This window comes from Phallusia mammillata, chromosome 7 (genome assembly GCF_965637545.1).
Source record: "Phallusia mammillata chromosome 7, kaPhaMamm4.hap1.1, whole genome shotgun sequence".
In the NCBI taxonomy this organism is placed as follows: Eukaryota; Metazoa; Chordata; class Ascidiacea; order Phlebobranchia; family Ascidiidae; genus Phallusia; species Phallusia mammillata.
In genome coordinates, this window is record NC_137258.1 from 3,641,798 (window position 1) to 3,664,562 (window position 22,765).

The window sequence follows — 22,765 nt, forward strand, 5'->3', positions numbered from 1 at the left end:
GGTGGTTTATTATGCCTTTGGTCAGGGCTACTGTTCTGCACATTGCAGCAACATGATAAATCACCCTTCAGGTTGTAAACACCTGGAGTAATTGTCATGTGTCACATGTGATTTATCATTGCTTGCAATATGACCTAATGCACTCTTACTCACAGTAGCAATATAGGGGCATTTGCACATACAATATCCTTGAAAGTAAAGTTGTTTGTTGTGCACATTTAAATATATATATATTTGCAAGTTTTTTGTACAACGAGGGTGTACTCTGTATTAAATTGTGATTTGGATACAAACATTCATAATGTTTTTAAAGGCTGTTCCACAAATATTGATGGCTTGAACTCATTGTCAGTGCAAAAAATTTCCGACCAAATTTGGGTTGTAAACATAAACAACCCATGTTGACTTTTGTGTGTAAAACCTTGTTCAAAAGATTTACATTCAAAAACATTTGTTTGAAAGCCTTTTCCTTACCATAAACATTTCCAAAGCTAACACAGTAAATCCTGTGCAAACATAAACTTCAAAAGATTTAAAAAAAGATACAGCATGTGTACATAACAGCAGTACTTGTAAAATGCCCATCTATACTATACATGTATAAGGAATTTGCTTTGAACACAGAGACAAGTGTGTTGCAATTATGATTTAAAGTCTTGAGGTCAAGTCACCATAACCATTCTGTAATTATGGTGACCTGTGGCCCAATTCCCAAGTGAACTCTAATTGACCTTTAGTGATTTTGCCAGACAGTGCTGTGCTCAGTATTTTTATTTGGTGAGCCACTAATATAAGAACTCACTACAGTCAAGGCTTGCTAAATACCAATAGATGGCATAATGAGCATAGTTACATTAAAAGTAAGACTGGAATAGGGTTAGGACTAAATTTAACACTAGGAACTTAGCTTATAAATTGGTTTTATTGTTGCTATTATTATAAAACCTCACCCCTACCCTAATAGTCCTAACTGCCAGCATTTTCACACAATTTGCTTGTAAATATTCGTCTTGTGCTATCCATCAGTATTTAGCAAACTTTGTCTGATGTGAGCTCTCATGTTGGAAAAATTTTTGCAAATTAAAATACAATCTGCCAAATAGAGGTCAATCAATGACACCTCCAAGTGAATCAATAGACACTAAATTAGCCTTTGGTTGCCATCAAGCTATTTTGTTTACTCTTATACATACCCTATGTCAAGTCAAAAGTTTAAATATAGGAGCAAAATGCACTTTTTATGGACTTACTCATAAAGATAAATGAATATGATTATTGTCAAACATGCCTATAATTTATATGTATGTTATTTGATGTGACATTTTGTTGATAAATTTGCTGTTTTGTGGCATTTTGTGGATATTTTATGGGAAGCCGACCCAATTGGATTTTTTATAATTGTTTTGTCAATTGCGGACCCCGTTACTGTACAATGTATTGATAATTTTTGTGATCTATTAAACAGGCAATAACTTGAACATAATTTTTAGGGAATCTTCAAAAACTGTCAATTCTCAAAGTTGACCAAAACCGACTCAAGGTGCTTACTCCTTCGATTGGCAAATGCAGCAATATCACAGAGCTAATGCTCACAGAAAATAACCTTTCCGAACTTCCTGTCACATTGGGAAACCTCCAAAAGATGACAACCCTTAACGTGGACAGAAATCAACTGGAGTGGTTTCCATTACAAGTAAGTGCATGACATGCAATGCCTTTCCAAAAATCACGGCCAAGGATAAAAATATGTTTTGTTCTTATTTGAGACTGAATGTTTATTAATTAAAATACAGAGGTTTGAGTTTTCAGTGTGTTTTATAAGTGGCATCTTTACTGGTTTTGTAAGAGTTTAATTTACACACAATGTATAGCTTGTCACCTTGAGGTAATTTTTTTGCACAACTTGCAGCATTGTAGGCGCATACATAACTATGTAAAAAATATTGTATTGTTTTGAAGTGTTTTTGTTGTCTACTAAATTACAAATTCTTAAACAGCAATTTTTAAACTTTTTCACAAAAATAGCTGTACACTATGTGTTGCATGACACCATCGCTAACAATTTTCTTCACTGACAAAGGCAAATTAAGATCTTGTCAAATATTTGCTTTCCAGCCTTAGCAAACAAAAGTATGATTGTAAATATTGCAGCTGGGGCATGTAACAGGGAAAGGAGTGGTATCAAGTACTGGTATTGTGGGTTTTCCACTCTGTTGCATTCATGACAATACTCCTTTCCGAAAGCACTATGCCTTTATTACATCGGATACTAGGGACAGGTTAAAATTGCAAGTTTTTTGTTTGAGCCCTTGTGCTCTGAGATTATAGTGGCCCACATGTATAAGTAAAAACAGATCATAATTATATACACTGTACTTTTTGCACTTTTGAGCAGGAATAAAGGTGTTAAATGTTTTTCTGTCAAAATGCATTGCCCACACCTAGTGTTTTTTAAATTTTTGTCCTTAAACTCAAAATGGGCAGGGGCTTGGTATTTACCAACATATAATTTAATGCATTAGCAAGCATTAAGGCAGTGATATCCACTATTAAGTGTTCTGGCTCCAAATTGATTGTGTATGTTGAAGTCTGCATTTACGGTAATGTGTTTGTGATTGTTTTTTCCAAGCGTTCAATAATAAACATAATACACTGTAAGTGAGATTGTCATTAAGATTGGTCAAGATGACAGCTTAAGGTCCAAACTGCTTTTTTATGTTTTAAATAACTAATTTTTTTTAATGTCATTTTTAAGGTTTGTAAATGTAAAGAAATTGAAGAACAAAAACGCACATTAAACATTTAAAAGTTTTTGACAAATTAAATAACATTTTTTTACATTTTGTTTTTACTTAGGTTGGGAACTGTGCACAACTGAACATTCTTTCCATTCGTGACAACTTACTCACAGAAATACCAGGTGAACTTTCCAAAGCAACCAACTTAAGGGTGCTTGATGTGAGCAGCAACAAACTCAACCATCTGCCAATCTCACTTGCTAGCTTAAGTCTTAAAGGTAAGTGGGTGATTTAGAAATAAGAGCACAGCATATTCCAAGGATAGGCAAACTGGAGCTCCTAAACTGCATGTACATCCTTGGCATGTTTTTGTAGCTCTTTTGTTTAGAATTTAGATCATAAAATGCCAAAACGGTAGAAAGTTGTTGGTATAATTTGCATAACTTTAATAGCATATTGTATCGATTTTAAGACATTATGAAATAAAAATAGTAAAAATATTAACTGACTGATGTGACCCTTGATGGCATGAGCATGTGTTGAAACATTTGAACAATAAAGCATGTCGCTTTTTATGTCTATTTGGGCCGTTATTCTCACCATTAAATGCACAGATTTGTACATTGTGTTTAAAAATGTTATATTGATAAATAGTGTGTTTGTATTGTTTTAATAACTGTATTGCTTGTATGTGGCGTTTCTGCTGAAAACTGCAATGTAAGTTTTAGTAACATTATTTATTTTTTAGCTTTATGGTTATCGGATAATCAATCACAGCCACTGCTCAAGTTTCAAACAGAAGATCGTCCTCCTCACGGCGAGGTCTTGACCTGTTTCTTGTTGCCCCAACAACCAAATCACAGCATGGGTAGGTTAATAATAATCAGTTCAACAAGGCTGCACAGATGTCAAATGGGGCTATACTTGTAACACACAACTGAAAAGAAAATGTTAAAATTAGTGCAAATGTTGTTGTTGTAAGCAGATTAAAGTTACATTACAAAGCCAACCAAAAAGACAAAATTAGTGTGTTTCAAATTAATGAGGAATGTATTGTAACGCTGAGTTTAATATTAGTAATACAGAGAGTGTTAACTGGTATTTTGCCAACTTAAGTTCTCCTAATCTACTCGCAACATTGTTTATACCTCAACCTCCATTCCTGCAACTTTTTGGCACAATTTTAATCAACAATTTTTTTGTAAAAAGCTTTCTACCTGCTGATTCATTGGACCTTGATGTTCATGTTTTAATTTAATTTCGGAAATGAGTTTGTTTGAAAGAAGGGAACATATGAGTTGATGTTTATGTTTTAATTTATTTTCTAGTGAACTTGTTGAATGGAAGCGTGACAACAACTCAAGATGATTTGAGCAGCATTGGCCGACAGCAGAAGAGAATTACTTTCCATGAAGATCAATTGCCTGATATTGAGGATGAAGGGGTAACTTAACATTAAACCTATTTTACAGTGGTTCCTAACCTTTATCCATGAATTCCTCACTGAACAATTCAAAACTTTGTAATTCCTCCCCAATAGACTACATCATGGGTGGGCAACCTTTTTTACTGTGGGGGCAATTACAATTGTCAAAATTAGATCGCGGGCCGCACCTGTGTATAACATACGGTGATTTTACTTCGTTGCTTACCGAATATGCTTAAATACAGGTATAATTCGCATTTGATTCTAGCAGCATATTGTCAGGTCACAGAAAAATAGCACCAGGTGCACTAACCTGCTCAAAATATATAATAATTGGACTCGTTTGCCAGTACAGTAGAAATTCAAATGTCTCTGCGGGCTGCACAACCTTTAATAAAGGGCCGCATTTGGCCCGCGGGCCCCAGATTGCCCACCCCTGGACTACATAGTAGATGCTAAACCATGCAAGATTTAAAATTGGCTATTTTATTGACTTCACAGGTTATATTTTCTGAGCTAAAGTGTCTATTTACAAACCACATGTGCAAATTCAAGTAAATTCCTCCCCTTAAATTGGAAAATTTCTCGCTTGTTGGGAACCACTGTTTTATTAGATTGCAAATTTATCCACATAAAATTTTTATCTTACAATTGACAAAAGCATGTGACAGTTTGAAATAGAGTGTAAAACAAACTCCTAAAAACACAATTCCATCTTAAAATATTGTGGTTATTTGCAGGAAAGAGCATGGCACCAAAATAGTCTGCACATATACTGTCATAAAATCTTCTGGGCTAAGGCTTAAGACTATGTTATCTATATAAATCCTTCATCAATTTAGTTACTCAAATTTTAAAATAATCAATACAAACTATGTTAAAGCTGCAAAATGCCATGTTTAGAATGAAGTCTTGACAGTAACTTAAGCTTAACTTGGCATGTGGTTTGGAAATGATGTTTGGCTATGCACGTGGTACCTCGTGTCAAAAGCCATGACACTCGACAAGCTTGGGGGATTACATGGTTATAATAGAGCGCCAAACATGACCTTTCCTATGTTTGAAACATCGCTTAGTTTGTTTTAAATGGAACCCCTCGTTTCCCCTTTGTGAGTTGTTATTTATAATATTTTGTCAACAACATGTTCATTAGGCAATTGCAGAATTTTTTGGTAACATGTACTCCAATTTACAAGCTTTTTTCTTGCAATTAGCTGAAATATTTAATTGACTTTTGACTGGGATATCTTTACTTTTGATGTATTACTGTCTAGGTTTCCACATGCATTAAAAACAATTTGCAATTAAATGCTATAACCCTAGTTAGTTTATACAATTGTATACTTGGTTTCGAATGCCTCAACAATGAGTCTATTCTGCATTTACTTCATTCTAATATGTTGTTATATTTCTACAGCAAGGGGTATTGCAACGTCACTTGACTCCACATCCCAAGGAGTTGAAACGTCAGCATCAGAGTGAAGTCCTTCAAAGAGCAAGACAGAAAGCACAGACTGAAGCTGACAGTGCTGCCGTTGATGAAGGTACGATACCATGGACTTCAAATTTGTTTAACGTATAGTATTATTGACAATGTTTAAGTCTGTGAAATGAAAGGCTTCATTTTTTATGATTTTGCAATTGTTGTATTTTTTGACTTTTGAATGTTTAATCATAAGGGAAACACATATTGTTTTTGTCATGCCCTTTTTTCTTTTATACACTGGTTTGTTTACTGTTTTTTTTTTTATACACCTCTTGATGAAGAAATAGTGTTCAACTTTTTTTCAAATTTGCACAAATGAAAGTTAGTTGTCTGAAATATATCCTCCCGAAGTGTAACCTTTGATGACCCAACGCTTTACCCACAAGCCCCCAAAGTGAAACTTGATTTAAATATGATGATAGACACAGCAATTTGCGCATGATGGAAGCAATACAGCTAGGGGTGGGCATTTTAAAACAGCGTAAGTAGACTTCTGAACTATTACAGTCCTAAAAGTTAATTTAAACCGGTTGATAGGATTAAGCTTGTTTGCAAACATTATCACTTTCCTCTAAAAAATCAAACTCGTGCAGATTTTGTTTAGATAGAACCCACACCCATAGACAGACCTTTTTTTCTTTAAGTTTTGTGGTAAGGATTGTGTGTAGATAAAATGCCAGGAAAAGGTATACAAAACACAATATATTTGATTTAACTATTTGTGAATAGTATACATTTCTGGATAGCCCATCCCTACATACAGCTAAAGAAACATGGTTAGTAAAACACCCAAGGGTTTGTCATAAGGTCAAGTACCATATGTCACATCTACAAATGTACACATAGCCCTTGTTTAAAATGTAAATACTTTGTTGTTGTTGCAGCTGAGACCAAAAACAAGGAGGTAGGTGAACACAGTGAAAAGCAACCACTTATTGTTGACAACGAAAGTTTCAGAGATGAAAAGGAAACCCCTCCTGTGTTGAAAAGAGTAGCAATGCAGGGTAAATACAATTTTGGCATTTTTTATCTGACAGTTGTTTTTTGGTTTAAATATTGGACAAAGATTTTTTTAATGCAAAGTATTTTTTAGTATTTAATTTTCAAACATTTGAAAGCAAAATTTGTTTTTAATTTTTTTAACTAAACAGAAAATGTTATAGTTATAAATTCCTGTTTTCTATGCATTAATATTTTTGCAAATTGTTACATTACACTTGGATTTGTTTTACCCCAAAATCACTTGCACCTTTAAAATACTTTTTACTGCCTCCTGTCATAAGAATTTAAAATTTTCACTTACAGAACCACAAACTGATAAAGCCCCTTTACTGGCAAATGAAGAACAGGTTCCTGAAAATGGCCAATCTTCAGAAGAAGAAGAGGTAAAAAAATTCTACCAGTTGTAAAACGACACAAAAAGTTATATGGCTAAGTATTGTTACAATATAAATGAAAATTATTTCTAGTGATGGGACGGGTACTCGGTACTCGGTAATCGGTATCGATGGTATCAAGCGATTTCAGTGGTATCGATACTCGTACTCGGTATCGAAATATTTTGTCTCAGTTTTTGATACCAACGTGCGAGTACCGAAGGCCGATTTACACCATAAGAATACGGGCAACTTTTGGCCTATATTTGCTTCGGACAGCACAAAATCAGGAAAAAGGTTCCGCCAGGTTACGTATATCATTTTCGCTATCATGTGGAGATTACATTTTTCGGCATGTGTGTGTGCACGCCTGCACCCCGACCACGGCAAAAAAATTAGCCAGTGATATACAACTAAGTACAACACTACACTTAAGTACTCGGTAATCGTACTCGGTACTCGGTATCGAAGGTATATACATGTGGTACTCGTACTCGGTATCGGTACTCGCTTCATAACCTGGTATCGTCCCATCACTAATTATTTCTAAATTGAAACACTTTTAGAATCATAAAATCGTATTTTCAAGTTTATGCCTTTCGTATTATGGTTTATAAATAAAATAACTTGCCAAATTGGACAAGCAAGGATTCAAAATCATCTTCAGTGTACAAATGCAGTAAAGCTCAGTTAATCCAAATCTTTGCATAATTCTGACAAAACTCGAAGTACAAATGGTTTGTAAAATGGAAAGGCTTGAACTAATCGTCATCGGTTAATTAGGTTCTTCAACCATCCCAAAAAATTTTTTTTGTCCAAATGGGTCAGGATTTACCGAGGTTGTATCTATAGATGATTTTTAATCCTCAATTTGGCAAGCAATTTTATTTAGAAACTGTAATACAGAAAGTATAAGTTTGAAATACAATTTTATGATTCAAAAAGTGTTTCAATTTTAAAATAATTTTCATTTCTACAGTTACAAACTTTTTGGGTAATTTACAACTGGTATTGATAGAATTTCTTTTCTATTATTACTTTTATTAGGATAATTATTACTTTATTTTATTTTGTATTATAAGTGTATTACTTTTCCTCCACCACCAAAAAAAACAACAACAACAAATGAGCATATTTGTTGAATTGCAACCTTTTGTGCAGTACGTGGACAAAGAGGTCAAATTCGATGCAGATTCAGATGAAGATAAGGAGGATGCACCAAGATCGGATCGCCTGCATAGGAAAGATACGCCACACTATAAGAGGGACATGAAAATCACTGAAAGTTCAAAACCAGACTCTGTCGTCGCTCTGTTAAGGAATCAATCCATGAAAGGTAACAAAATGGCTTTTAGAAACTATTTTTAAGACCATTTTTTCATTAAAGAGTGGTTAAGACTTATGTAACTGTATAATTTATTGAAAAGGCACATTTCCAGTTTGATTCTATAAAATATAAGATTTTAAAGTTTGTTTGTGGTAACTGTAAACTATGTTCAAATGTGACAGAATTTTAACTGAAATCAGGTGGGGTTAATGGTGCTTTTGCTGTTGTCTAATTTAGATAAAACTTTTGCAAAACATCTCATTTGGAGTGTACAATTGCCTTGATGGCTTTATGAGGTTTGAAATTGGGCTAAATTTTTGTAAAATTATAACAACTGCTTAGCATATTTGCTGTACCTTGTATATTATCGAACAGTTAACGTTGCAAATGTCCTATGCCTTTGCTTGTCAAACTGTTTGTGTTTGTAAAAGATAATAAAAGCCCAATCTCGAATACATTAATTAACCATAATATGGACATAGATAGTAGTGAGAAACAAAGTTTAGGTTTCAACCATGCTTTTGTTGTTTTTGCAGAACCACGTGACAATGGAGAAGGAGTTGAAACGGAGCTGTTTCTTGACCAGGTCAGATTCTACTTATCATCTAAATCTTTTTGTCACATTATAATTGTCGAAAAATTTTTAATCTAAAAAATTTATCTCGAGCGGTTTTGCAGGACAGCTAAAAAAGTCCCAATAAAAAGTTCGAGTAACGACCATTGCACATTTGCGCTACCACGCGCTGTTGTCTCTAACATTAATCAATTGAAACCAAAATAGAATAAGTGCAATGTGCCTAAACGTTCAAGACTGACTCTAGTCACATCTACGTCTGTTAATTGTAGGGCTTCAATCTTCGTGAAATAATTAATATTTATTTCGTTTTGTTGACAAAAACATGTCCTTATTTCCAGATTGAACTCGTGATTGAGAGGGAGGGTGGAGGACTCGGTTTAAGCATCGCTGGAGGCAAGGGATCAACTCCTTTCGTGGAGGAGGATGACGGGATCTTCATCTCAAGGGTGACACCTAACGGAGCTGCTCATACGGCTGGAGTGAGAGTTGGAGACAAACTACTTGCTGTAAGTCACGTGTTTTAAGGTGTTGTGGGTCTTATAAAAGGCAAAGCTGTTAAAATACAACTTACTGGTTGAAATTATGCAGTACAGAAGTAAGTAAACGCGTTGTGGCACCTGTATCAGCCATTTACGCCATGCAGTTATCGTTCAGGGGGGAGAGGGGGGATTGGTTAGCCTGTGTAGCTCATTTGGTAGAGCGCGAGTTCCGAAAAGACTCCTGTCCTGGGATCGAATCCCACCGCAGGCTATATTTTTTAGTCTCTGCCTTGCCATGTGGTAATGCTTGGGATACCGGTATAACGCATTGAATAGGTCTGTCGTACTATGCTTTAAAAATAAAAGAAGGATAACATTGTTGTTCTTACAACAAAGTCTAGTTACAATGCAAAAATCCAGAAACACGAACCAAGGAGACCAACAGTTACTGAAAGCACCATTCGAAGGCTATATACGCACCAATAAATCAGCCATAATTTTTCTTTGTAAGCGAAAAGGATTTTATGCGATTTACAAATGTTGCGACCTGTTCGTTCTGATTGGCAGTTTTTCGTTTGGTTGTAGGAAATGGTTCATAACTGGACTTTAATACCACCAGGTAGCTTATTATGGGCCCGCTTCCTTCCACTTGACACAATTTTTTGTTCGTATTGTTTCTGTCGCTGATTTTCTCCAACCATTTGGTCAAGAAAGAATGCTTTGTAAAATTTACACACATGCTAGTTATCCAAAGTTGATCCTCCTAAAGTTCGACCCTGAATAACCCAGCGATTCACCCACATGCCCCTCAGAAAGTATTTTAAATCTTTTTGTATCTAAACGTAAAAATATTGCATTGGATTGCTTATTTTTTTGTACAAACAAGGACCCATCTTGACATATGACTAGAACGGGGCCATCACACATATTTTTACTCTCCAGGGTCTAGCAGGTTACAGTCAGGTCTAAAATCCGATTAGCATTTCTTTCCTCACTGATCATGTCAAATCCAGTTTTGTAACAAGACTATGACGCCATTGTCGCTTTATCTGATCTGCGTCTGTTGACGTAACATACCATGATATGTTAAAGCGCTAATGGGTTGCATAAGAACCTGCATATATTTGTGAAATGCTGTGGCGCGTTTTGTTTGGCAAGCTTGGCATCGCAATTTGTTTGTTGTCATGACGCGCTGTGACGTCATGACGGAATTAACCGTATTTTTGACCTAGATTCAAAGTTAGCTAAAATCGCACAGGAAAAAACAAATTGTCCCTAATACCAGTTTAGAAAATTTGCATTTTAATGCCGTACTTTCTAAAGTCTAAAAAGTCAAATCAGTTGACATGAGGACTGGATCGCAAACTAGTCTGAAATTTATTATTCAAGTTTAACGATCGATTTTTTCTAATGACAGCTTTTATATTGATTGACATTCAATGACTTGACCTTAAGTAACCCCGACATCTTTCGTAGGTTGGTCATGTGGTGCTCACTGAAGTGGAACATGGCGTAGCGGTGGAAGCCCTTAAGAACAGCAGCGACACTGTGCTGCTTCTAGTGGAGAGATGGTCACGCAGAAAGGTAAGCCATGCAGGAGGCGGAATTGGGGTCCGTACTGTACTATTTTTAACTGTTAAGTGGGCATTTTGATTGTTTCTGCATTGTTTAGGGATAATTTAGCATACTGATAGCCAGGTTTTTTTTTAAGGTTTGGTTTGGGAGACCGTTTCGGTCCCCCAAAACACCTTAAAAAAACACTGCTTATAGCTTCTGGGTTTTCAGCAAAGATTAATATCTCGTTTTCAAGGCCCGTTTTTAGCAATATAAAATAACACTTTGTTACCTTATCTTTTGGTTTACCGTGCCTCAAGCTTTTTATGCAGCTAACCATGTTCAGTCTTACCACATCAATCAATTCTATATTACTTGTTTTCTTGCAATACGAGAAAATTAAGTATTCTATCTACGTGATAATGGCACTGCAAAAGGATGGTAAATTGCCTGAACAATTTTTTTAAGCAACATTTTAACTGTTGTTTAAAATCAAATAGTTTTAGTGATTTTCGGATCCCGTCGAAAGTTGAATCACAAGCACTGTTGCCTGCATCGTATGCTGCGCTTTGCAAAGTGGTGAATGCTTGGTGACCGGCTGATTCGGTATGACACCTTCAATAGGCTTCGCATACTGGGATTTATGTATGAGTGTGCCGTGATCGCTGGTCTGCATCGACGCTTCAGGGCTGACCCTAGCTATTCATATATGTCTTAACTGGACTAAAAATGATCTTTTTTCTTGGAAGGTGAAACAAGATGCAGAAGATCATGATGAGGACAAGGATGATGAGATTGATGGTGAGGATCAGATGGATGAGGAGCAAGATAAGAGTCCACCTCAACCTGACATCCAAGATGCAAAAAAACCAACCGTGTCATTTGCTCCCGAGCCAGAACTAAAAGTACAAGGAGAGGTCGTATTTTTGCGTTTGATTTGGATTTTTGACCTAAACATTTTTTCAACATTTTTCTAAAACCTCAGTAATCAAAGATGTGATATGGTTGTTGAGAAGATACTATCCAACAATACTTATTTGGTTACATTTTTAACCTTTTTTATGGATCATTTTTCTCTCCAATATGTGCCCAAATATTTTTTTTTAATTTGGCAAACTCATCATTTTAAGAGCAAATAATGTGATTTCTCTCAGATTCAGTGTACAAACGGGCTACATTTTAGCAAACGGTTTTACGTATAGTATATTCTATAGAAAAGTTATTTTGTATCATATAAAAAACGAGGGCTTGCACGTTGTTTTTTAGCTTGTATAAGATTACTTTTATCTCGATTTCAGCATAAAGTACACCCAGCTACCATTGTTTAAACTTGTAAATTTATCTATTTAGACATTTACTGCCACTTTGCGGCGCACAGATCGTGGCTTGGGCTTCTCAATAGCAGGCGGAACCGGTTCAACCCCGTTTCGTAGCAACGATTCGGGTATTTTCGTGTCAAAAGTGATAGAGGGTGGCCAAGCTGATGTGGAGGGCAGAATGCAATACGGGGATAAAGTCCTGTCTGTAAGTTATATAGATTAAATAGCAAAACTCGCTTTGAAATTTATCTTGTAAAACATGTGCAGCATACGAGGCAGGCAACGGTGCTTGTGATTCGACTTTCGACGGGCTTTCCACTGAGCCTGTGTAGCTCAGTTGGTAAAACGCGAGTCCCGGAAAGACTTTTGTCGTGGGTTCGAATCTGACGGGTCTTGATTTTTCTCGCCAACGCCTTGCCATATGAGCATGCTTGTTGACCGGTTGGTTCGGTATTGCACCTTCAATATGCCTTGCGTACTACGATTTATTACTGTACATTTACCAAATAAATGTTTGACCCGAATTTTCTTGACCTTTAGATCAACGGCTGTGACATGACGACAGCTTCACACGAAGAGGCCGTGAAACTACTTAAACAAATCAGCACCGATACCGACATTGCATTGGTTCTATACCGCGAAGACTTCTACTACACACAGCCCGAGTCACAGACGCCAGAGGGCGCTGAAGAGCACATCGACGAACCCAACAACAGCAACACGAATAACGCTGTGGTGCTAGAGGGCTACGGGAGCCCGGTTGCAGCTGCGAGGAGTTTTGTAGAAGAAGACGCGCCACCTCCACCCATGTACCAAGAAGCGTCGAAGTTTCCTGAGGAGGTATGTTTCTGATTGCCATTTTTGCGGAGCCCTACTGTACAGAGGTTACCAAAAGTGTTGAGGTACCCTCGTGCACTGGTACGTCACTTAGTAGTGACGTCAAAACCACGTGATTAGGATGTTAGCAGATAAATCCAGTGTTGGGACTCAGCCGGTTTGCACTGGTTCTATAGAACCGTCTCACGAAATTTTATGAGATCAGCGAACCGGTTAGCTTTACTGGTTACTGTCAATGGACTGTTTGTAACAGAACCGGCTGAAAAATATAACTTTTGTGATAGAACTGGCTGGAAAAAAATTGAATCCCACCTCTGGATAAATCGTTAAAGTTTTATACCGATTCAGTCGGTCACTAAGCATTCCCATATTGCAAGGTCCTAGAAAAATCGCTGGTCTGCATGAACGCATCATGGCTGATCCCAGTTATGGTTTTATGTTTGTGTTAGCTAGTTAGTAGACAGTCACAACGAGCTTAATGAAGCCTGGAACTTTGTAATATCGCGGTAGTTGAGTAAGTTGCATAGTTTTCTGCCCAGGGCGGTGTTAAAATACTGACTTTGTTTCTATCCCGGTTTTTCAGCATTTGAAAAGTTCACTGTGAAATTAATACCGGATTTGCGATTCATGTTCTGTCAATGCTTTTTTATAATGCCCTTTTTCAGCGATAGGGTTCTTGAAAACCACACAGCCTGTTTTTGTCAAAAACTCGTAATGCCACACGTTTTATGGCAAAATGTCACGTCCATTTTCAGGGCGGTACCTGCTATTTATGGCCTAAAATCCTCTGAAAACTTGACCCCGCCACGCACCACTGCCTCTGTCAATAAGCTTGTCACGTGGACTGATCGTTAAGTGTCCAGTTAACTTCTATTTTCTTTTTCTTTGGGGTTTACCGAAATTGACTCATCAATCATCGCTTTTCTGACGTCTAGAAGAATCGAGGGCAAATTCTGAAACTTTCAAAAGTTAAAACCTTTCCAAAAAACAGTCGCCAATCCTTTAAATCTTGCTTAACAAATCTTCACATGTTTTGAATTCTGAAATTAATAATCTGGTACACACTGGTGTGCCCAATTCATATTTTATGGAAAAATTTTTGTTCATACATATTTATGTCAGTTGGCTAAAAAACGTCTTATTAGGCTATCTGCGTGTGTCATTTAGAATTTTTAAGAGATTTTCTTTTAAAATGTCAAGACGTCATGGTCTTGTGTCAATAAACAATTTATTTGGGCGTCTGTTTGTTAAGAATATGTAAGACTGTGTACAAATTAGAAAGCAGTCGTGAACATATGCATGAAATAATGACAAGCGTTTATTATTCCACTTGTTACTTGATAGCATTTTTCCCCATAGGCCTATACCAGTGGTTCCCAACCTTTTGAGGGCCATAGCCCCCTTAAAGTAACTTTTTGGCCTCGTGGCCCCCTTCAAGTTACCATGTAGGACCTGTGGCCCCCTTAAAATGTAGATAGCAATCTCGTGTGGGAATGCGGTATTAATTTTGGCCATAAACAGGTCTAATAGAGTAAATGAGTGTGATAAACCTCACTATAAACAAATAGTATGTGAAATAGTCCCTAACATTTGGGAATAAAGTTAAAGTGTTGGGAACCACTGACCTATACCATAAAAAAACGTTTAGGTTTCATCACCACTAACTGACTATTTTTTTCTTTTTTTCGCAGGAGATCGAATTGTTTCGGGGATCTGGTCCACTTGGTTTAAGCATTGTTGGAGGTCGCGATCACAACAGTCATCCATTCGGGATCAGCGAACCTGGGATTTTTGTGTCAAAGGTAAATTCAACGGTTATTAATCTGATTTGTCTCCGTTAAACCGTATTTTTTTTTCTGAATAAACCAACCAATTATAGCACTTGTTTAAAAATGTAAAAATTTAAAGATGCTTTACTTAAACCACAAGTATTTATGGTCAAATTGTATTTTCTAAATCATTTTTTTGGTATTCAGAACGAGTTTGCTGGGTTTTTAACCAGGCAATCAACGTAAACAAACGCCTAGCTCCTAAAAAAAACAGAATGCAACAAATCCATCCATACCATTAATGATGTAGCTTTCATTATTTTTTGCATACAATCAAATATATACTGTCCAGCGAAGAACATAAAAACTTTTGATACTCATTACTACCTGTGTATTGCTTGTCTGGTATTTTGCAACTGCAGTGTAGGCGATTTAGTCAATGGCAACTTCAATTTCAAAGCTTTGTCTTGCGTTTAACAGGAAACTCGTATCCTATATTTAATAATTGGGGTTACAATTGGGGATTCAGTGTCCAATAAAACGAAATTTTCATTTTAAAAATTAAGAAGGACTAGAGAATTCATACAGTACGAAAAAATGATATTCCGTTTTGCCACGTTTTCCAAATGCTCTTAATGGATAAACTTTAGTAAAAAATGTGAAGAATTACACCAAAAACCACCCGTCACTTTATGTGATAAACGAGCCACTAACTTCAGGCATGACACATAATTTACAAATTATGATTTGCTTATTTTCCTCTTGGGCCTAACGAGCAAAGGCCCATTGACTTACACAGACTAGGTTAATCCTCGGATTTACAGGGTCAGTAGCGCCGCGAAAAGACCAAATCATTGAAACTTTACACCGCGACATTGATACGTTGGGACAAATGCCTTTCTCTTACCAAATTTGCCTTTCACGAAGCAATACTAACGAATTTTCAAGCGCTCGTTTTGCAGTGGTTAAAAAATTCTGAATAATCGTTTAAAACTTGCTAGGTTGATGTAAAATAAGTTACGATTATAGGCTTTGCAACTTCGAAACCAATTACGTTTATTGCAGTATACATGCCTTATATTTCCTTTTTATATCCAGATCCAAGCTGATGGCGCAGCAGCTTACAGCAATCTGAGAATAGGAGACCGAATATTAGAAGTAAATGACACAGACTTGCGGTACGCCACACACGATGAGGGGGTCAATACACTGTTATCTAGTGGCAGCAATATGCGACTGGTGGTACGTCATGACCCTCCACCTCCTGACATGAAGGCAAGTGACGTGATTTTTTATGCTACTTGAAAATGAAAGTGCATTTTGATTTTCCTAATACCAATGTACTCTATATGCTACAGGCCTACAGGTGAATGACACACAAATCGCAACAGTTCAATTTGTCTTTATTGTGTTTTTTTATAGCCAATGTAAACCATCTTACATACTAACTACATACCATAAGTCAATTGTTTGAAACTTGACTGCGAAAACGTACCTATCCTAAAGTAACAAGAATTGCAAATTTTGTGTTTTAAAGTTCATTAAAACCTTTAAAACCAAATATATTGCGTGTTGGTTTTTTACCCTTTATTCTACTATACATAGAAGTATGAATGTTGCACCTTTATCAAGTGTCTATAAGGGTAGAATACAACGGTGTTTAATATCTACACTAATTTCTAATCATACAATCATAATAAACAATCAAATAGCACTCATGTGTATTACAAATCCTTATAAGTCGGCAATAAACATCAGATTATAAGCGCATAAAATGTGCCTTAGCCGTAACAATTAGTTGAGTTTAAACAGATTACAACATTCCCCTCTAATCCCCTTTGCTTATAACAGCAACATGCCCAGGGATTTTGCGCATACTTCAGTGTGTATAGTCAAACCCTAAATCGTGCTGGGCTATCGTGTTTTACAGGCTTTGTTGCTCGTTCTAAAGGTAGCTATGTGATATACGAGTATTTTGTATGTTTCAATTTTGACAGGGCCTAGATAGGTTTTACTGGCTTTAGGCCTTTCTACTGTGGTAAATTTGTTTTTTTGTGTGTGTGTTGGTTAGCGTGGTATGATTGACATCTTAGAAATAAGAAATGGTGTTAGGATTAGATTGTTTATTATACAAACAAAGACAATGCGTTGCCGCACATAATATTGTAATTCAAACGTCTTATGGTAGTTCAATGGCAGTTTGACTTTTAGTTGGATGAATCTTAAATTGCATGTCGGTTGTAGGCTTGTAGCTACTATATTGAAAAATCTGTTTTTTAGTTTACCTGTTACACTGGTTGTCGCTAAAGGTCGGTGTACTACTATTGAAGCATGTTTAGATTGGTATATAGTACAATTCGTTAAGGCGTAAATTGTTTGGTGCATATGTGTGGCGGTACGACTGTTGGCTGTTGAAATTAATTGCTCCCGAATTGGGCCTTATACCTGGCACTAAGAGTTTACTTATTTGCTCCTCTTTTCTCCTCCCACTCCTTCTCCACCCTCTCTTCTCCGCTCCTCGAGAAGTCTTAGTCACAGCAGCAGTAGGGGTTTGAATGGTCATTGACGATCAAACCAAGAGCCTATCTCGACCTACAATTTCCGCTTATAAGTGGTTTAAACATAAAACGGGTGTAGAAAAAACACTGGAGTCTTTCAAACGGTTTCAATGCAGCTATTGTGGTGGTACTGAAACTGTGATTGTTTAAAATTTTAACAGGGCTTGTATGACTTGGTTGATATCGCCTTTTTTTTCGTGTCGCTGTTGGTTTTATCAAAAGCTTATAAACTATACATTGTATCAGGTTCTGTTTTTTGTTGATTTGATGTAACTTGCAATTTTTGCACCTACCACCTAAATGTACAAAAAACAGACAGTGCGACCTATAAGCTCTCATCAGTGCAGCTGTTATTTGCAGTTTCCAAAGAGAAAACTTTCACCAAACATGATTTGTCATTCTCGGATTTCCAATTTCACCACTTCGGTTTCAAAATTAATCTCTTTTGCATCAATTCTTTAGGAGGTCATGCTCGTCCGCAACCCTGGAGAAAAGCTCGGCATCAGCATTCGCGGCGGGGTCAAAGGTCACCCGGGGAATCCCCATGACGAAACCGACGAAGGCATTTTCATTTCGAAGGTGAGACCAGTTGCGTCAAAATACGTGAAAAATTTGTCAAAAAAATCTTTTTTTCGGTGACCGCTGGAAGTGGCGCTTATTCGCACAAACCGCAACTGTCCAAAATTAGTTTTTCTTGCTACTTCTCTCCACTTAAAGCTCAATTTTTTCGTTCGATGTTATTAAAGCCTAGTAGCTTTTCTTTGGATGTAAAAAAAAAGTTTTTCCCTCAGATATTAAATACCACTAAACTGGCTATTTTTTATCCCACTGCAGCACCTTTTGCTTTTTGAGATGCTAACGATGCTTATAAGCGAAATATCTTGTTAAATAATAAAATACATCCACTGATTTAAGCAGGGAGTCGAACCGGAACTGAACCCGAACCCGCGAACCGGTTTGAGCGGTTAATTTCATTAAACCCGAACCGAACCCGAACCGCTAATTACGATTTTCCAAAAACCCGAACCGGAGTTGAACCCTATATTTTGTTTGGCGTTGGACCCGAACCGGAACTGAACCAGTAAAAAATGCAGTCTGTTTCATTTTTTGTGTTTTTTTTTCAAAACAGCGCACGCGAGATAACATTTATAGGGGGTGTCAAAAATAACTGTGCACTATCAAAATTCTTCTGGAGTTTGATAAGGCCAGGTAGATGATCGGTAGATTAAATTGAAACAAATAAAAATTTGAACCGGTTTAAAAACCGCAAACCGGTTCGGACCGGATAATTTGCCCAAACCGGAACAAAACCCGAACCCGAAAATATACATTTTTGAAAACCTGAACCGAACCCGAACCCTTAAAAACAAAACGAAGTGAACCCGAACCGAACCTGAACGCGTATGACAAGCGGTTCGACTCCCTGGATTTAAGGTCTCTAACATTTAAAACAAGCTCTAAACACGAATTTACCCTTTTCATTCTCAATTGTTGGAAAATAAAATCCACAATTGGACTTTGCCCAACGTTTCCTAGATATGACAAAATTCCCACATGCCCTGATGGGAATTTTCGCCCTAAAATACGACGTTCAAATTCCTATATGCCACACAGATCAACACGGTAGGGGCAGCAAGCAGGGACGGACGCCTGCAGGTGGGACATCGTATTCTGGAGGTCAATAATCAGTCCTTGCTCGGCTGTACGCATGCGGAAGCTGTCAGGACCTTAAGATCCATAGGTGATCAGGCGTCCTTCCTCTTATGCCGAGGCTACGACCCTGCTGAAGTATCTGTCTGTGGTTTACAGGCTTGTCATCCAGCCACGCAAGCAAACGAGGTGGGTGCTTTTTTACGTTGTTCAATGATTTCTGTTTTTTTGGCTGGAAAATATGTATGTCATTTAAGCCGTACCAAGCATGACAGCGCTGATTCTTTTTAATAAAAAAATAAGCTTAATTTGCCTGGTTTTATGTAATTTGTGGCGATATGATGTTATTTTGAACCTGTTGTGTTTGTTGTGCTATTGTAGGGACTAAAATATTTGTTGTAAGACTGTACTTAAAGTGTGTACATGTGGGTAAATGCTGATACGTGTGTATGTTTGTATGTTGTTGTGAAAACGGATAGTCACACTTCCGACACACGGATACGCGTGCACTGTGTTTCTATTATACTTTCACATTACACACTGGGGTGCTAGTACAAACTTATCCAAAAAAATGAATTTACCCAAAAAAGAGATTAAATCACTGTGTTTGTGTATAAAAAGCGTGCGTGTGTTTGCTTACTATATTGAACGTATGTGTGTATCATGCTTGTGCAAAAGCCAAACAGCCTACGAAGCTAAGATTTCAAGCCGGAAGAGAAAGGTAAATAGAGAAAGCCTAGTCGTACGAACAGCACAAGCCTATTTTCTACTCACCTCCAACACAGAAACAATGGAAATCAACTGTCCATCAATCCACTTGCTATGCCGACTTCGCTACATGAAAACACATGTAACGCTATCTTTTGTCTTGTGACAAGTCGTCCGTTTGGCGTCAAATTATCAGCATTGCTTCTAAGCAAAGGAAACCTTATACACTCCGGTTGGTGGTAATTAAGTTACATCTAATCAAGGCAACTACGTGCTGTTGTGCACTGTTCTCTCACTTTTCGATATGATTACTTGAGATTGGGCTGCATTGTATTTGGAAGATATTGGGAAGGTATATTTTTTCGTGTCTATCACAGAGTAGGCAGCTGGTTTTTGTGAAGTCCGGTATAGTTGTCCTATTTTTAAGGTAAGGGATTGCTTTTTGTCTAAGCAAAGGATTCCTTGTGTACTATTCGCAACTTTTTGGTTAACTTTGATCTTTCAAACAACTTTATCCGGAGTTGTACAAAAATGTTTTCTTGGCAAAAGCTTTTGAGATTGATACCTCGTCGCCTATCACAGCACAGACTCACACACCTTATCTATCGATCTAAATCAAGCCTGTAATCATATCCAATATTTGCAGCCATGTCTGTGAAATTGATTTTTTGGTGATTTTCCTTGTTCCTTTCGCTGTTGTATAGGAGGTTGATTTTACCCAGGAAAAGGTCTGGAAAATGCATTTTGCAATTTTAACCTACACTTATCACTTTTAGTATGTTTTTTTTACTCTCTTTGTCTTTTCTATCGAAACTATTGGATGGTTTTTTCAGTCTGTGTGATAAATTTACTAAACCAATTTGAAAAAGTTTTAGCAGGAAAGATTGGTTAAAAAACAACAATAAACGCCTTTGAGGTCGTTGCTTTTGTAAAATATGTGTCCTTTTAAGGCTACTTTTAAAAGTAAACATATTTGGTAAATCTATTTAAAAACATACCAGCGAGCAGTTCTTTGGCAGGTCAGGCTGGAATAAGTATTGCATTGAACGTGGCAATAGTTTATCCATATCCAAGCACCTATTGTTGTCCAATACCCTTAGCTGTAAATCCATTGTACAGCGCTACAGCCGTTTACCTAGCCCTCAAAGTTGAGCCATTGTTGCAAAAAGGCGGCAATACTTGATCAATTGAGTTGTGGTAACCTGTTCTATTCACGCTCTTTCGTTTAAACTAGGCGCGCACAATAGGGCTTTGGATCAGGCCTTTCCAGTCCGTGCCCCTACTCAAACACCCCTTACGTCATACGCTTCGAGAGGCGGCAGTCGCAAAGAAGTGTTAAGAAGGGTTGATGCCAGTGCCTGTGTGACCAGAAGTGTTAAAAGTCCTACCATTAGCGGTCGATATTTGGCGCCTGAGTAGCTTGCATTGAAAACACGGTCTCAGAAAAGTTGATACTTTTTGGTTTAGATTAGATTTATACAGATGGAGTTGTTTATGTTGTAATGATTACAATGGACTTTTGGTGCGATATGAGTGTATTTATTTGAAAGAGGTAAATGATTAAAACGTAAAGATCTTAACATTTGCACAACAGTTTGAACAGTTGAATTTCTTGTGTAACCACAGCCACTGGTGTATTGTAAAATTAGTCAAAAATTAACTTATATTTTGCCGTTTTCTGTTTGACAAGCGTTGTAAAGAGTTAAAATTCAGTCCCGGTGTAGCGAAAAAGCTTTGGAGCAAATAAGATTTTGTTCATTTCCACAAAACGCACCTTTTTGTTTGTAAGCAAACGAGTTTTTAAGGGCAGTCGTTGGAACTGTATGCGATTTTTACACATGATAGATAGGTACAAATGGTTGCCCCAAAAGTTTAGTTGCAAACAGTTTAATATCATTTCATCGTGTTTAGGTAAGTGACCCATTTATACCTTTTGGCTAATGCACGCATTGATGGCTAATGCACATATAAACAACTCAATTTTGACTCATTTATTTGTCACATGTGATTCCCTTTTTCACCACGTAAAACCGCCGTTGCTTTATGAAACGCTGGAATCTCTATGCACCTTACCAATAACGGGAAAACCATTAACATTTGATGAGGTTTTCTCGCCTTATTTCCCCGGGGGCTAACTGCTAATGCGTATCGGTCATGCGGTGTGTGCCTTGTCATCCATTGTGGTATGTGACAGTTCAGAAGGTCATGCAGGTGAAAAGACCATCGGGTTTAATGCAGTTATGGGCCCCGCATGACTCTGTGATTTTTTCCGTAGTTTTTGTTTGCTTCTATAAAGTCTAATTTTATTATTATAAGCAGTGACCAAGTTCACTGAAAACCATTTTTTCAGAAATTTGAAATTTGGTTTGCAATAAGACAGAAAGTAGTACTTTTTTATGAACAGCGTCAGGGCAAGGTGATCTAAAAGAAGAAATGGATGATTTTTGATAGCTTGAAAGCTAATTTGGGTGTAACGTGTTTGCAGTACTTTCAAAAAACTGTTTTGACTTTCGAAATGAGGGAATTTATAGATCGATTTGTTGAGCCACCGTCTCGTAAAATTGAGAATTTATGTCTTTGATTGCTGTCATGCACAATGTACGGTTCTAAATATTCTGAGCAAAAGGATGCAAACCAGTATTCGAAGGTAAAACATTATCACGTTTCGACAGTTCCATTGTCATATTTACGCTAAATGTCCCCTTCTGATGGTTTCATTAAACCTGACGATGACAAATAAAACCGTCAAAACGTTGTGATGTTTACACTCAAATACTGTCTTTTATCCTTTTGTTTCAGACAGCATCATGTAATAAACCTCAATTTTGCCAGTTTGGATAATGCAAAATTAACTTGAAGCGATTTTTCGGTACAGAAGCTTTTGCAAAGAAAATGGTCCTAAGTAATGTACTAAGCCCACGGATTGATTCTCGCTGATTCGTGGGACAGGGTCACATGACC

The 22,765-nt window shown here is 37.0% G+C and overlaps 1 protein-coding gene across 8 annotated transcripts in view; it reads left to right on the forward strand.

The window, feature by feature from the left end:
* The window catches only part of LOC145202681 (protein scribble homolog), a 54,357-nt gene that overhangs the window by 5,638 nt on the left and 25,954 nt on the right, over window positions 1-22,765 (forward strand). For 7 of the 8 annotated variants that reach the window (XM_080075705.1, XM_080075701.1, XM_080075703.1 and 4 more), the window contains exons 8-25: window positions 1,491-1,693; window positions 2,857-3,016; window positions 3,487-3,606; window positions 4,067-4,182; window positions 5,582-5,708; window positions 6,535-6,654; window positions 6,956-7,035; window positions 8,188-8,362; window positions 8,890-8,939; window positions 9,269-9,436; window positions 10,886-10,993; window positions 11,713-11,880; window positions 12,314-12,487; window positions 12,823-13,122; window positions 14,811-14,921; window positions 15,987-16,163; window positions 17,909-18,025; window positions 19,061-19,285. In XM_080075705.1, the coding sequence (XP_079931831.1) occupies window positions 1,491-1,693; window positions 2,857-3,016; window positions 3,487-3,606; window positions 4,067-4,182; window positions 5,582-5,708; window positions 6,535-6,654; window positions 6,956-7,035; window positions 8,188-8,362; window positions 8,890-8,939; window positions 9,269-9,436; window positions 10,886-10,993; window positions 11,713-11,880; window positions 12,314-12,487; window positions 12,823-13,122; window positions 14,811-14,921; window positions 15,987-16,163; window positions 17,909-18,025; window positions 19,061-19,285 (2,699 nt within the window). The remainder of the gene's footprint in view (window positions 1-1,490; window positions 1,694-2,856; window positions 3,017-3,486; window positions 3,607-4,066; window positions 4,183-5,581; window positions 5,709-6,534; window positions 6,655-6,955; window positions 7,036-8,187; window positions 8,363-8,889; window positions 8,940-9,268; window positions 9,437-10,885; window positions 10,994-11,712; window positions 11,881-12,313; window positions 12,488-12,822; window positions 13,123-14,810; window positions 14,922-15,986; window positions 16,164-17,908; window positions 18,026-19,060; window positions 19,286-22,765) is intronic. The other variant, XM_080075702.1, reaches the window with a different exon arrangement.